Source organism: Seriola aureovittata, chromosome 7 (genome assembly GCF_021018895.1).
Source record: "Seriola aureovittata isolate HTS-2021-v1 ecotype China chromosome 7, ASM2101889v1, whole genome shotgun sequence".
Taxonomy (NCBI): domain Eukaryota; kingdom Metazoa; phylum Chordata; class Actinopteri; order Carangiformes; family Carangidae; genus Seriola; species Seriola aureovittata.
This window is the reverse complement of record NC_079370.1, coordinates 9,892,941-9,908,568: the sequence shown is the minus strand read 5'-3', so window position 1 is coordinate 9,908,568 and position 15,628 is coordinate 9,892,941. Positions and strand designations below refer to the sequence as shown.

The 15,628-nt window shown below is 38.5% G+C and overlaps 3 protein-coding genes across 4 annotated transcripts; 1 reads left to right on the top strand and 2 right to left on the bottom strand.

The window, feature by feature from the left end:
- Nucleotides 1-893: 893 nt before the first annotated feature.
- Nucleotides 894-5,184, bottom strand: pafah1b3 (platelet-activating factor acetylhydrolase, isoform Ib, gamma subunit). Its single transcript, XM_056381787.1, has 5 exons — nt 4,748-5,184; nt 3,539-3,628; nt 3,310-3,426; nt 3,022-3,144; nt 894-2,418 (listed from the first exon to the last, which is right to left on the bottom strand). The coding sequence occupies exons 1-5, from the start codon at nt 4,826-4,828 to the stop codon at nt 2,158-2,160; spliced, it is 672 nt and encodes a 223-aa protein (XP_056237762.1). The 5' UTR covers nt 4,829-5,184; the 3' UTR covers nt 894-2,157.
- Nucleotides 5,185-5,444: 260 nt separating this feature from the next.
- On the top strand, nt 5,445-10,074 carry si:dkey-250k15.4 (uncharacterized). The gene is made up of 4 exons (XM_056381761.1): nt 5,445-6,128; nt 6,833-8,082; nt 9,161-9,294; nt 9,433-10,074. The coding sequence occupies exons 1-4, from the start codon at nt 6,073-6,075 to the stop codon at nt 10,072-10,074; spliced, it is 2,082 nt and encodes a 693-aa protein (XP_056237736.1). The 5' UTR covers nt 5,445-6,072.
- A 625-nt stretch (nt 10,075-10,699) lies between these two features.
- tlr21 (toll-like receptor 21) lies at nt 10,700-15,588 on the bottom strand. Of its 2 annotated transcripts, XM_056381759.1 has the most exons (3): nt 15,484-15,567; nt 14,387-14,523; nt 10,700-13,793 (listed from the first exon to the last, which is right to left on the bottom strand). In XM_056381759.1, exon 3 carries the CDS (start codon nt 13,659-13,661, stop codon nt 10,719-10,721), a length of 2,943 nt encoding a protein of 980 aa, XP_056237734.1. In that variant the 5' UTR covers nt 13,662-13,793; nt 14,387-14,523; nt 15,484-15,567; the 3' UTR covers nt 10,700-10,718. The 2 variants fall into 2 exon arrangements, with proteins under 2 accessions (XP_056237734.1, XP_056237735.1); XM_056381760.1 differs by lacking the exon at nt 14,387-14,523 and having other exon boundaries at nt 15,484-15,588.
- Nucleotides 15,589-15,628: the final 40 nt, after the last annotated feature.

The following is a 15,628-nucleotide window of genomic DNA, read 5'->3' as shown; positions in this document are numbered from 1 at the left end:
GAAATGATTGTTGTCGTGGCTCTTTATAAAGGTTGGTGTCGTTCTGGCTCATTTGTCATCTGCGTGTTATGTGAAGCATGTCTTGCACAACCAGCACCTTTTCAATGGGTTGTTTTGAATAAAAGGAAAGATGGACCTTTGCCAATAAGCCTTTGAGTAATCGTGAGAAGGTGAACAGACCCACATCAGACCCTTGAGTGCAACTTTTCCTACAGGGTCTTGTTATTATATGAGTAGCATATGGTTAAATGTGTCACACACACATTTCTATACACACACAAGTTCTGTGCTTTTTTCTTACTGATCCCAGCTGAGATCAAATTATCTGTTCCATTCTTTAAACAACCTCTTTAAACAACATGCGAGGAAAGTGAGAAGTAAAAAGGATATTTATGTTGATCTGTCTGTGGTTATGTACAAAATATTTTCCATGGTGAAAGCACTTCATGCTTTCAAGATCAATCACAATTATTTTCAGCCCTGCTGAAACCACTGTAACTGATATGCCCCTAACCGTTATGTAAGATAATGTTTGTTATTATTCAGGCAACAGCCAGAATTGTAGGTATGAGGTATTGTACTATGCCTAATAACTGTTGGTCGAGGTGACAGTCTTGTACTAACATTGTTGAAACTGGATTTAGCGGAAAGCAAAGCTAGACTTGTTGCCCCTTCTCTAGTTTCAGAAATGCAGCTCTCTGCCTTTAGCCATTGTCTAATAGTGGAAAAAAAACAGTCAACCAAACGCAATTAATCTTTTGTGGACATCATCTGTGTATATGTACTCTAGATGAACCTAGTAGTCTTTGACGAATAAAAATGTAGCACTGTTTCAGTGATATTAAATCATCATCAGCACGCACATCTGATCAATCAGTCAAGGGATACTGAAACCATTTTGTCTTTGTGTTTAATGCATTCTTTCATCACTTACACAATCAGACACCCTGAAACATAATTCAGAGGAATATTAGTGTGAAGTAAAATGTTTTAGATTTAGCCTAATGGGCCATTATGTCACACACAAGATTGAACCTGAAGCACAAGCAACTGTAGATGTATCAATATGACTTTACAACCTGCTCAAACATACCCATGTTTAACTAAACACGGCCTCTCACATCAAAAATCTGTTGCTATTACATTGGGTGAAGCAAAAAGGTACAAGGACAATAATGAAGTAACATGTGACATGATAAGCAAGTAGACAGTAATGGTCAATGACACATTTGGTCATTCAAAGTAAAATGTACAAAAGACATAAGACATCACAAAAGAGTAAATAAAGCTATTGACAAATAAACGGAACTTAGTGAAACTGAGAAACCAAAATGACAAATTACAGGAATTTCTCTGTCAGGGCAATTCTTGTATCTTGTTATTTATTTATTTAATTTTTTTTTTTCTAATCAGTCATGTCCTGGCATGTGAAGAGCCACAGTCTCGCACCCTTTACCAGATAAATCCTGTTCCAGTAGCCTCAGTCGGACAGTATATTTTGCCATAGAAGGTTTGTTCTAAAAAGCAGGTGTCTGTCCATATTCTAAGGTCAATCAAGCTGCTTTGATAGACTCACAAGAGCTGTAGCTGCACAGCACACAGTTATAAATAAAGGTTTAAATAAAGTGCAGCAACTAATGTTTTAACCTACAGCATGTCTTTGTTAGAGTAAAAAGTTACTGCATCTTTTTAAAAGCTTTATTCATAACCACTGGACATCTGGATTTATTTACATATTACAGATATCATCCCTTCATTGTCCTGACTGTTGACGCACAGAGCTCCCCTTATCATATTCAACCCTTGTATCAAGTGGCGTACAAATGAAATAATCCTTCGGTTGAAAAAATCTTTTAGAGGCGAAAGCTAGTGGAACAGATGTTTATGTGGGAATTGAAGGAGGACTTTGTCTCTCTATAGTACAGCACATTTAATTTCTGACTGCATCATAAACACCAAAAACTTTACGGTTCCATTACCTGTAACAGTGGTCACCAACCCTGGCCATGGAGAGGACTTGCACAAATAGTTTGAGCAGCCCTTAGACCTTACTAATTGATTCTATCCATCATTCAAGGTCTTAAAAAGATGAGTGCGATGCTCTCTGGAAACAGGGGCGAGGACCACTGCGGTAGTGTAAGTTTGTGCCCTGGTTGCTCAGTTCTCTGCAGGTTTATCTAACATGGACTTGAGATGAGCGTGCAGGGGTTCACACACAGCCTGGTAGCCCTGGGGAGTCAGGTGGAGGTAGTCGTACATGTCCTGGTGGGAGATGCTACCATTGGAGTGGACAAAGCCAGGGTCCACACTGAGGAAAGAGGCGTGGGGGAGGGACGATACGGCCTCCTGGACCAGCATGTTCACATTGGCATTTCGCTCCCGCAGAGGGTTTGGCAATTTACCTCTGGGCAGTAATCCCTGGAAAATAAATGAATGTATGCTATTGTTAAAAAGAGGGAAAACTCTCATGCATTTTTGTAATATTTTTACAATAAGAAGTACCAATATAAAAACTAAACAAATGTTTCCCAAAATGGAAATTAGATGCACTCCAAACTCCACTGAAGTTTGTAACCCTCTCCCAAACAAATGCTGCTTTTTTTATTTTTGTATGTAAAGTATTGCTCACATCCAAACATATAATTTAAGTGTTTTTAAAAAACACTGGTTCCAAATTCTTTTAAGTCTGTATTAGTCAGGTGCATCCATGAGCAATGAAACAGGGTTTTCTTGTGGTAATCATTCCTCTCGTTCATTCTGGCCATTAAAAGATCCATTTCTAATGTTCTTCCAATGTATAATAAGAGATGTGGACATAATCAACAATCCTTGTTCTGAGCAGAAGTACACTCTGAAGTTAATATGAGGTTTCAACAGTGTGAGTTAAAGAAATCATGCAAGTATCTTAAATAGCTACAGTGATTTTTCTTACTGTCCTTCTACTGCAGCATTTTCAACAGACATGCAGATTAGTAAATTAACACTTCCGGATGTATCTGGAATGTATCAGAGAAAACCTACAAGTACAAGCGTGCGGGCATGAGGGAGCTTGTTCTTGATGACTTGGATGATAGCCATGATGCCTCCACAGATCTGTTCTGCTGTGTGCCCATGATTGTTGGTGCCAACCCACAGCACTACAACCTACAACAACAAAAGAGGAAAGATTATAGGACTGAGCAGATGTCATTGATAGTTCCCGGCCAATGTACCTGGAATTAGGATCTCAGCACAAAGTTGAGCACAATGAGTCTACTGTGTGAACAAACAAGCATGATCATGTTCTCTATTTTTGGCAGTGTTTTGTACCTTTGGGCTGATGTTATCCAGTTCACCGTTGCTCAGTCTCCAAAGCACATGTTGTGTTGCATCACCACCCACCCCAAAATTAAGGGCATGGAGAGGAGAGAACAGTTGCCTCCATATCTGCAGAGAAACCACAATATGTCCACATGTTGAACACAATTTGAAGGTGTACACAGTGTGTCAAACACTGTGTACAGAGCAGACCCATATAGGAATGTGATCTATGTTTTACCCCAAACTGGTGCATGAGCTGAATAAGAGAGTCTCCAACAAACAGGACATCAGGTTCTTTATCCTTGCTGTCAGACACAAAGCGGTTGTGCTACATAGGGGAAAAAAGGAAAAACAAATGTGAAGATTTTTCAATTTCCAATATCAAACATCACCCGATATGCAGCATCAAAGGCAACTCTTAAAGGTGAAGCATGTCAGTCAATGGAGGGGTCAATCAACAAAAAAATAATCAGCAACTATTTTCATAATTGATTAATACTATTTTTTATCCAAATATTTGCTAGCTCCATCTTCTGAAATGTGTCATATATGATAAATAACGAACTGAATAACTTTGGATTCTGGACTTTTGGTTATATGAGCAATTTGAGTACATCTCTTTGGGCCTTGGGAAAGTATAACGTGCATTTTTCACAATTTTCTTATGTTTTAAGAACAAGTGCTTAATCAAGAAAATAATCAATAGATTAATTGATAATGGAAATAACCATTAATTGCAGTCCTAAAACGATACTTTTGAAATGGTTCATGAGAAATGGAGACACACATACAAAAAATGTCTTTTGTATTTGGTATATTATTGTATATATTCAGATATGGAAATTGGAAGATATTATATAGTGGGGGTAATTGAAACATAGATTCATCTATGGAACATCAAATAATGCGAAAGATGCCTCTCACAGGTTTGCAGAGTCGAAAGTGACATATGCAAATGTCTTGATTTGTCATACCAACTGTTTAAAAGCCAAAGATATTAATTTTAATGTGATATATGTCAAAGAAAAGCTGCAGAAGCTGGAATAAGAAAATGTTTGACATTTTTTAACCAGTCTTGCTTGAAAAATGTCTGACACCATAAATCAATAATCAAAATAGTTTCAGATTATTATAAGATCATTCCAGCTCTACTACTCTACAGTTATGTCTCATAAAAATAAATCAACTGTAATTATTTATCTTTTTTGTTTCTGACTACTGTTTTGAGAAAAATGCTGTTATCATATTAGCAACATGCTATAAATTGTCAGACTTGGACAATTTTCAACTATGCTAGCTCCCTTAAGCTCACATCTCATAAAACTAATCATTAGCGACAATGCAGGCTGGGAAACCTGACAAATCATGGCTGTGTTACGTTGTAGCTATGTAAAGTCCAAGGAAGAAATAGTAGAAAACTCATAACAATAATGATAATTTCACACACCAGAGACATCCATCGTCCATCTCCCTGGTTGTCCACACAGGGAGTGGGTGTGGCGGCTGGATTTGGGTCTTCAGCACTCATGACTTGACTCTGTCTGTGTTGGAAAGCAGTCACGCAGGGGCTTTGGTACTTTTTAGAACGGAAACAAACCGATAAATCTATATCCTATAGCTATAATTCCTTGCTAAAGCTATGGAGGTTGGTAGAATTAGCCACAATAGCTAGCCTACTTGCTGGAAACACAAGACAGATGTAGTTTAGCAGAGATATAACGGTCACACCCTGGTTGGTATTAAAGTTAAATCATGCAAGCCTGTATTGTGCAAAAGGGGAGAAGGTAGCGCTTTACACAACAGTTACATTTATATTACTGAACATAGGCTACCACTAAATCAAAATATCGTCAACCCCCAGTTCAGTTTCAGGAAGTAAATTTTCACTACAGTTGCATGTACCATTATCCTCCATGGGCAATGACATTTATGTTTTCATGTATTTTAGTATAATGGGACACTTGATTATTACTATGTGTTTTGTAATGAGTTTTAGAGCATACGATACGAATAAATGATAAGTAAAGAATTTCTCGTGTGAAGAGGAATAAAAAAGATGAAACGATTTTACCTCCTCGTCTCTGTAAATGGATTCGCCCTGCTCGTTTGTGTTCATGGGAGTTAGTGCTGCGTAAAGAAGTCTGCGTCGAGTGTAGCCATTTTGGACGGTTTTCCGCGTGATTTAGCTATTTTTTTTAATTGGGTGGGTTATAATTTGGGCACCTTTTTGTGTTTACGCCTAGGAGAAGTTTGCCTGTATTATTTGAGAAGGGAGGGAGCTGAGGTGATGTTACCATGTGAGGTGAAAGGAACAGGTGCATGCAGGTGTAATAAATGGTAAACTGGAACACTCACTGAGCACTTTATTAGGAACACCTGTACACGCTTATTTATAAAATTATGCAATCAGCCTATCATGTGGCTGCAGCGCAGTGCATACAAAAATGCAGATACAAGTTAGGAGCGTCATTTAATGTTCATACAACACATCAGAATCAGAAAAAAATACATCTTCGTGACTTTGACTATGGTATGATTGTTGGGGTATTTCTGAAACTACTCATCTTTTGAGATTTTTACTCACAACTGCCTCTAGAGTTTACTCAAAATGGTGTAAAAAAACAAACAAACAAATAACATCCAGTGAGAGGTTGTTTGGCGGGCAAACACACAATTAATTAATTTTCCAAATTGCATAGATAGATAGATTAATTGATTCTAGGCTCAGACTGCTACTTTTTGTCCGTCAAATCTGGCAACACTGTCATCGGCATGTTGCTAAGCAACGACAGATTTACATTCGGCAAAAACGACTGCGGACAAGTTCGGTAAGCAGCGTTATTTTAGTTTTACGTTTGCATAAAATTTTTAGATGTAGTATTTGTCTCGCATGACATGCGTGGATTTAAGATTAGTTACTCTGTTTATTAGCAGCTGAATACTGTAATTTCATGCAGGTGTGTTTAAAGTTAAATTGCACTTGGTGGTTGACGATATTATCACCTGTTAGCTAGCTATCAGTTAGGCTACACTAGCAGGTTGAAGGCAAATGTTAGGTGTCTGATATCGCAGGGGGCGCGATTGCATGGATGTTGTCACACTAGTATAAGTTGTTGCAATTAATGTTCACTTTTACTTTAGAAGGTAAGTGAAAGATTGACAATATTTGGATGTGTCAAGTTTTTAAGTACTTAATGTTTGGATGGTTAACCTTTTTTTTTTTTTTTTTTTTAAACCTTTTTTAATTTCGAGGAACAGTAGGGTTACATTTGTATCCTAACAGTAAGAAATTGTAACCTAGAAATATGTTCTTGATCACTCACTTGTTTTTGTAGTTATCAGTTTTTCAGATAATAGGTTTGACATTGAATTCAGCAACTATCTTTAATACATTTTGCTCAAATCTAGAAGAAGTGTTGAGCTCATTGAGGTGCAACAACATCCTGTAGCAGTTAACCTAGCTCTCTTATCTCTATTTCCTACCTACATCATATTTCCTTAGAAATGACTAACTGCAGTTATCTTTTCACAGAATCGGGTGCAGCATGAGCCACATGAGTGGCAGGGCTTTATCAGACAACAAAAAGATCCTAAATTTTTTGAACAAGCAATCAAGAGCAACAGATAAAAACTGCTGCTCAGTGAACAGATTCACTGCAGATGGGCAGCACAAAATGAAACGACTGAAGAGCCGCAAGGAGAGGAGTCAGATGAGAGCTGGTGGGAAAGAGGCCTCAAAGAAGAAATTACATCACCATCACTGCCGTCACCAAAGCAGTACAGACATGGCACATGCCAATCACTGTTGTCATAGTAGTTGTCATTGTCCTTCACTATTTCCAAATGTCATTCCTGCTTCACATGAGCCCAGTATCATCACAGACAGCCGACTGATAGGACACCATGGTCTATTCAACCATGAGGTGAAGTCTATTGACATTGAACGCCTGTTAAGTGAGCAGGGGAAGCTGGAGAAAAGTGGACAGAAAACACAAAAAAAGAACCATGCCATTTCACATCCATCTTCAACTACTCACATTCCTCCTCCATTGTCCAGTAAGGATTTGCTGTGTGCTGATACTGATGCGGTTGTGCCATTTGAAAAGAAAGCAGACCCTGCTACAAACATCTGTGATGACAGCAGGGAAAAGGAGAAGAAAATAAGTCATGGATTAGATGTTACACCTGGGCAGAGACCACAGCAACAACTTGATCTTTCACCTCAAAGCAATAAATGCATTTTCTCATCTAACCACAGCTCCCTTGATGTAGTAATAATCAAGAGCAAAATGGCCAACTCTGTCATGCCTGAAAAGGACAAAGCATCTCCACTGACTTCAACTGCTGATAGAAAAAGTGTGAAGGCATGGAAAAAGAAGGTCAAGACACACATAATTTCTACTTTTGAGTCCACCCCAAAGAACCAAGAGCCTCCTGAATACCAGACACAAGGTCATGGCCTCAGCCCAAGCCCACTTCAGCTCTCCAGCTCACTCACTGCTGATAGCTTTGACATACAACACAGAAGACCAGGTCCCAGATGTGTATCTACGTCTGTCAGTGCAATGGCAGCACGTTTGTGTGACTGTTTGCAGTTCCCACTTCTGAGAAGGAGAAACCTGGTGGCAGAGAGCAGGGAGGTGCTATTGAAGGCTCTGCGGGAGAGGCATGGACCCCGGCTTCAGGAGAACCTTCTCAAGGAGCAGCGACGCCTCAGTTTTTGTACCGATCTCACAAATGAAGTCCAGGATCACAATCAGGAGCCAGCCATGATAGATGAAGGTGAGCTCTTGCGTACATGTAGGCACTGAAATACTTGACAGCTCTGGAATTCTCTTAGTAAAAAGAAAATATGGTGATTTGTTTAGATTATTATTATTTTTAAATGAGAACTCGGTTGCTATCTCTCTGTATAGTCACACAATTCTTTTGTTGTCATATTGTGTTTCACACTTCTAATCTTGAAATGAGAAACAAGTTTAAGCTTACCAAAATTACTGAAGGTGTCATGTTCACATGGTAAAAACCTGAAACTTTTACTGTGATATTGAACTCATTAGTATTCATATCAATAGCATCTTTACCTCAACATTGATAATACCATATTAATATAGAGATTGTACTGTGATGATTGTCAGTATTACCAATCTTCAATGCTGCCCTGTGGAGTTTTTTTGTAAAGAAAGTTATGTTTACATTCAGTTTTATTTACCTTAACACACTGACTATCTTTGAGGCCTGATAAATGTGTTGAGTTCTTTCCTTTATAAAACCTTTGCAAACCTAATTTTTGTTTGCATTGTGTATATTCATATTTACTAGTTTGAAGTCTTCTTCTTTTGCCTTTGTTAGCACATTATTATGTTTCCTTGCCCTTTATGCCAGCTGCAGCTATTATAGAATAGCAGGAATGTATCTTTCATCTCCTCTTTATTGTTTGTAACCCTGCTTAGCAGAACTTCTGGCTCCACCTTCTGGCAATGACAGTAAATGGTCAAAACGTTGGTAAACCAAACATTGCTGGTTGATGTCAAACACATCACTACTGGTGGGCCAGCACAGGAATGTCGCCATATACACTAGATTTAAAACTCTTGTATACTATGAAACACAGAGAGATTTACCTGGCAATGATAAGCCTTATCTGCATTATGTGAACTCGTTTGGCAGGAGCTTGAATGTAATGGACGTTCATTTATATGTAAAAGTCCTGTACTCCAGCTTTAACACAGGCTTATCCTTAAAAGTGACCTTTGTCAGGAGTTCAATGAGTGGAATCCATGCTGTAAATTCGTTAAGTGGGAAGCCCTGAACACAAAGTTGCTGGCCAGTTTTTCAGTTGTGTCTCCTTCCTTTTTAGATGCATCAGTATTTCAAGCCAACGCTGCTGGTCGGCCATGTTTTGACACCAAGAAAACCAAATCCTTCAAAATAATGGGAAGTAGTCATTTTAACTGGAAGTCCAGTCTACAGCGACACCAGAGCCTTGAAGAGGTAAGACCTAAAGTTTATACTGCCACTGTCTTATTTAAGTTAATTTCACATGTGGCCCAGCTGTCATCCTTCCTTTGATGATCATCAGATAATTTAAAATTCTCTGGAATAAAATGCTTTCTGGTGTTTCATGTGAAGACTGCTGAATGGCTCAGAAGCCCTGTGAATACATCTGCCAGTCTTTTGGATGATATCCCCAGACTAAGATGCTCTCCTCAGTTCTGTATGGACATTGAGTCCTCTGGAACTTCAGCAAGCGATCATTTGTTTGCGCCCTGTCCCACCTCATACTGGGGAGAGAGAGCCTCAGCATCTCAGCACTGGGCAGACAGTTTCAACAGGCCAAGGAGCAAGGAGTCTGTTATTTTTGATTCCTTTGAAAACCGCTTTATGAACCAAACCACAGCAGTTACAGAAAGGAGCCGTGGGCCTCACTACAATGATAGCAACATCCAGCCCTTCTTTCTTTACCAAACACAGCTGCCAGATAGACGTTCAGCAGAGCCAATGCACTTTCCCCAGGAGCAAGACCCATTTGAAACTGATAGATATTCTTTGGCTCCCTCCTTCTCCACTCAAATTCACCATCCTAATCAGAGCAACCATTTCCAGCCTTTTAGCCAATTCAGTCACCCTTCAACGTGTCCACCCTTCAGGTCCCACAACATTGACATGATGCATTACCCCCCATCTCACGTGCTTGAAAGAGGCCCAGCCCTTCCCCTTTCTTCTTTACCAAGCCCTGAGCACTGGTCCTTTCCTCCTATGAAACTGTACTAATGTGTAGTTAAACTCTGCATAGAGCCAATGCTCTCTTAAATCATACCAAGGTTTTTTGTTCACAGTCAGTGAAAATATGTGTTGTGTGCATGTTTTATTAAATGTAATAGCAATAGCTGTCACCTTAAGAGTTACACCTTTTATTCTTTTTTTGCCATTTAAATAGATAAAGAAACACAATTATGTATTGTTTGCATCTTTAGAGAATTTTTTTAATATGCAGAACTGTATATTAACACATCTTCATTAACACAGGTGCTATAATGGGAAATTCTGTACAGATGATTCATTTTAGCTAGGAGTGTGCTATTGTGAAGGCTATTTGACTTTTATGTATGTGTGTGTGGGGGGGGGGTACATGCAAGAAAACACATTTGTGCAATTGTACAATGGAAGAATGGTAAGCATCAAGCATTACTAAATATAAAACGAAACTGATCACAAGATATTAAATGACACTGCTGATTCATGCTTGAATAAATGATGTTATTGTTAGTCTTACAATGTATCACACTGTTTATTCACAGATATTTTCATGACCCTCTCCCCGCAGCAGAGACTTGAATCATTCATTTAACATACTGAAGGTTTTATCCCGACTAAATCACAAATAAAATAAAATAAAGTAAAATCCTCAAATCGTTTTAAGGTAGCAAGTAATATTCTTCATCTGATGTCTCAAAAGGTTCAGTTTCTTCACTTTCAGCATTAACACAACCTTCGTTGTTGATATTTTCTTCCATTTTGAGTCTGCTCCCCATTCTCATTGCCCTACGCAGCTGATTCCAAAACAGTTCTTGGGCCTGCATTGGGTTAGTGCAGTCTGAGTCAGGCCACTGCAAATAAGTCTTTTTTAACATGACTTTCCGCATGCGGTGATAGGCTGACAGCTGCCTCTCAGAGATTGGCTCCAAGAACACGAGCAGAAGAACATCTCGGTGCTCATCAAAGAGTCGGTAGCTGGCAAGCTGGATTTCTAGTGAACACCACTCACTTTGTAGGAAATTCCTGCTCACCACACAAATAGTTTTACGGCTGCTGTATACAGCAGAGACAATGTTGTCCACAATATCGCGGCCCAGTTCAAAGTCCCTGTGATGTAGGCAAAGTTTAAAAGATGATCCATTTCCCTCCAGGTTAGGCAGCAACTGGTCCATGACCCATTGGTCATCAGAGGAATTATAGGAAATAAATGCATCATATTTGCAGTTTTCCTCCTCCTCCCTAAGCCTGCGCCACTGATCACTAAACCATGAACGGAACACATAGTAGCTGTACTTCATTTTCCAGTAGAGTTTGACATAAAGTAAAGGAGTGACTGTGAACAGGAAGATCACCACCGCTGTGCTAAAGAACAGGTACTCTCCTAGATCTATGTAACAAACGTTAGTTTTGAAGTTGTGGAATTTGTAATTTGCATCATTTTGGCACTGTAGATTATAGAGATATACAACCTGGACATTTTTGTTATATATTGTCCAGTTTTGCAGCAAGCTGTTCTTGCAGGTGCAGCTTAAAGGAATGTTACGTATGTCAAGGTAGCGGAGTTTTGGTAGACTCTGTAGTGCATCTACATGAATGCTCTGCATCACATTGCGGTTGAGCTGCAGTGAGCTTAACTGTATAAGATTCCCAAAAACCTCCTTAGAGAAGTTCTGAATGCCCATACTTTCTACAGTCAATTTGGTCAAATTTCTTAGATTTTTAAAGACTCCTGGTACTAGTTGTGTCACCCCAACACAGCACTTATCCAGTGTGAGGAACTGTAAGCTTGTCAGATCATCAAATACATCAGGAGGCAGATGAAAGATGTTATTGTTGGTGAGATACAGAGATTTTAGTGAGTAGAGGCCACGAAAAAAAGTGTGGGGCAAAACGGTCATGCCATAAGGCCGCTGCCCATCCAATTTCAAATCACTGAGTTTGCTAAGATTCATAAATGGTGAGCTGTTATTTTCAGTGAGGAAGCGAATCTTATTACTTTGTAAATCCAGCACTGTGAGTGTATCTTGAAATACACGATAGATGGAGGTGTCAATGTGTTTGAGGTTGTTTCCATCTAGATAGAGATTGGACAGACTTTTTAGTCCATCAAAACCTGATGGCTGAAAATGAGTGATCTTATTACCTCCCAGGTCCAATGTTGTCAGATTCCGAAGCATGAGGAAGGTCCCATTGAAAATGACAGAAATACGATTGTTGCGTAAGTTAAGGACTTGTAGTTTGTTATTGTCTTCAAAAGTCTCATTGAACAAATCAGTTAAGAGGTTATTGTCCAAACGGAGTTTCACAAGCTTTTTCAGCCCTTTGAGAGCTTTACGATCGAGAAAAGCAATTGTGTTTATGTTAAGTTGTAGCGTCTTGATATTTGGCGTATGAAAGAAAGCAAAGGAATTCACTGAGAGAATGCGGTTGTAACGATAGCTCAGCTCTTCCAGACTTTTTAAACAAACCTTGGTTTGTTTGTTACAGGATGGGAGGGAGGTGAGATGGTTATGCTCTGCGTTGAAGCTTTTTATCTGCGCCTGTCTTCTGAGAAAGCTAAGACAATTTGTGCTTTTCAGTTTGTTGCGGGATAGATCCAGATCCCCTGTGATGTTAGGACAGTAGTACAGTGTGTAGTTTGTTAGACTCCCAATCCCATTATCACTCAGGTTCAGATTTTTAATCCATTTAACCTTTCTCATTAACAATTTGCATAGCTCCATGAGCAGGCTGTCATTTTTTAGACCCAGGCCAGAGAAATCAACCTGACTTACTTTGACGTTGCTGATGTTTAAAAACTCCACTACGCTGACATTTGTTGAACGCAAACGCAGATAGTTTATACGTCTCAAATCCACTCCTTGAAAAGCTGTCGTAGGGAGCCTAGAATTATATGACAAATCTAGTATGTTGATGAACGTGAGAAATGAATCTTTACATCCTAATGTAAACAGATTGTTTCTACATATATATAAAGTAGTGAGGGATTTGGGTAGCGACACATTTGAGTGGCTGAGAGAGGTCAAACTGTTATAGCAAAGGTCTAATACTTTCAGATTCATTAGATGTGACACAGACTCAGCGATCTCTGAGAAATTTGTCAGAAGGTTTTGCCTCATGTTTAAAGTGTTTAGATTGAGAGTGGCAGAGAAAATGCCCTCAGGGAGCTGCTTTAATTTATTGTCTGACAGCAACAGAAAGGTGAGATTGTGAAGTTCCTTAAACAGATAAGGGTTCAGTTCTGATATGTTGTTAACAGATAAATTTAGAGACTGAAGTTGATGCAAGTTTTGGAAAGCAGATTGATCGATGGTATTCACGGGGTTATCGTCTATTCTTAGGTATTTAAGCTTTGGTAGATGAACAAAGCTGTAGTTGCAGATGTGCTTCACATGAGTCTTGGAGATGGTGAGATGGATGGCAGATGTTGGCAGGTCATGTAAAATAGCAGACATCTTCTCTTCCTTTCGACTGATGCAGTTGAAGAGTGATCCATTTGAGCGTGGGTCTGCAATGCAGTTTTTGAAGCTGTAACCAGTTATGAGTTGAACAGCACCAAGAACAACTGTAACTGACAACAGCTGATGAAGTAGACCAGCCATCTTATCTTGTTGTAGTCCAGAGTAACGGTCCTTTTAAAATTTAACTTTCATCGGTGGCTTTGTTGGTTTGTTCTGTTGGAATATGTTGAAAAGGTCTCTGGGTTGTTGATTAGTTAAACGTGGTATGGGAATCTGAGAACAGAGAGCAGGACAACACATATGTTATGTTGTACGAGCAAATTGAAAGTTACATTTTTAAATCAGGCTAAGAGCAAAATTCTTTTCAACTACTGTACCTTTGTATGGAAATTCTTTACTTTCTAAGCAGAAAAACACTAATGCAGACCTGTTACCACAGTTCTTATATATATATATATATATATATTATATATATATATATATATGTTATACTGTTATATATATAAATATATATATATATCGTATATATCACAATGTTAGTCCTGTTTAGCTTTACAGGACATATGGAAAATTAGCTAAATAATTTGCCATCCTTCTCCAAAATGTTTTGTCTTTGGTATTCAGGTGAACATTTATATTTGAATTGTAAAGCTTTTCAAAAGTCTGAAATGTACCTTTAAAACTTTGTGGAAACAGAATAGATTCATTTCTAATAAAAATTTCTTCTGCGTCGATACATACATACACGCAGACACACACACACACACACACACAGTATACTGTATGTGACTGAAGTAAATGTAAGTTAACATATTTATTAGATACAGCATACATGTTTTCAGAAACATAGTCTGATGTCTCCTCACCTCAAGATTACACCTGTATTGAGTGTTTGCCAAGAAATTTGAACCTTGATGTCACAAGGATAACTCAGTTCCTCTATTATGTTTTCATATCCCTGTTCACTCTGCACTTGCGTTCCTCCTCCTCCTGGCACACGATACTGTTAAATTCACACATGATTCTGTTATAAACATGCCATGAAAGGATTTGCATGGATATAAATACAAACATACATATATATCTATACACACACACACACACACACACACACTCACACAGTTAAAAGTAGTAAATTGAGTCATGTTTTCAGGAACAAAGTCTAGTATAGCCTAATAAATGCTTTAAAATAAAACTGACATAGAGCACCAAAATAAAATTAGCCCTGTTTTTACAATGTTTTAGTATATTCATGACGTGAATATCCTTCACTTAATCAAACAGTTTCTTGCTGATGTTAGTGTGTCTTACAAGAACCAAAAGTTTCAAGAGTTTCCTATAATAGTTTCAATTACAAGCACCCTGTTATCCTCACCTGAGGATTTCAGGTGTTTGCCAAGGAAATTGAACCGTGAAGTCAAAAGGATAATTCTGTTCCTCTTTTTATAATGCTTTCATATCACTTTTCACTCTGCACTTCCGTTCCTCCTCCCGCTTGTTTCACATGATACTGTTAAATTCACGAATTATACTGTTAAAAACATGCCATAAAAGGATTGTCATTGTTGGCTAAGCAGCACAGCAAATAGTTTGGCGTTTACTTGTACAGGAACAGGCAACTCGATTATAGCAACATTTTGTGTCGATCCTCATGAGTAATGTCAGCATTAACACGGACAGGGAGACTTCTGAATTGTACCTTTTCTATCCTAAACATTGTACCATTATTTCTCCTACATTTTAGATTCAACTTCTTTAAAGGAGGTATTTTTAGTCTAAAAACTTGCTAATATTCAAGAAACAGCACTTCCAAATAAACAATAATATCCTGAGAGAAGTTGTGCTCTTACAATCTTTCACATAATCTTGACTCTCATACTTGACTCATCAGAAAAGCAATAGCTAAATATCTTACTATATTTGAAGTTAAACGTTATGACACTATTTGCCATGACAGCCTTACCTGTTGAGATGAATGTTGTTCACCTGACCATGCCTTATCAGAAAGCTTCCTTGTAATGTGCTCATCTTAAACAAACACTTAATCAGAAAGAGGAAGATGGGTGACACCCATTCTTTTCCTTCCATATCCAGTTCCAGTTGATTAC

Excerpts from the sequence above, each read along its gene's own strand:
- pafah1b3 (XM_056381787.1), bottom strand. The coding sequence starts at position 4,828 with ATGAGTGCTGAAGACCCAAATCCAGCCGCCACACCCACTCCCTGTGTG. Across the intron at positions 3,629-4,747 it reads ATGGACGATGGATGTCTCTG|CACAACCGCTTTGTGTCTGA; the intron begins GTGTGTGAAATT and ends TCCCCTATGTAG. Across the intron at positions 2,419-3,021 it reads ATGCCCGCACGCTTGTACTT|GGATTACTGCCCAGAGGTAA; the intron begins GTAGGTTTTCTC and ends TTTATTTTCCAG.
- si:dkey-250k15.4 (XM_056381761.1), top strand. The coding sequence starts at position 6,073 with ATGTTGCTAAGCAACGACAGATTTACATTCGGCAAAAACGACTGCGGA. Across the intron at positions 6,129-6,832 it reads AACGACTGCGGACAAGTTCG|AATCGGGTGCAGCATGAGCC; the intron begins GTAAGCAGCGTT and ends ATCTTTTCACAG. Across the intron at positions 8,083-9,160 it reads GCCAGCCATGATAGATGAAG|ATGCATCAGTATTTCAAGCC; the intron begins GTGAGCTCTTGC and ends CTTCCTTTTTAG.
- tlr21 (XM_056381760.1), bottom strand. The coding sequence starts at position 13,661 with ATGGCTGGTCTACTTCATCAGCTGTTGTCAGTTACAGTTGTTCTTGGT.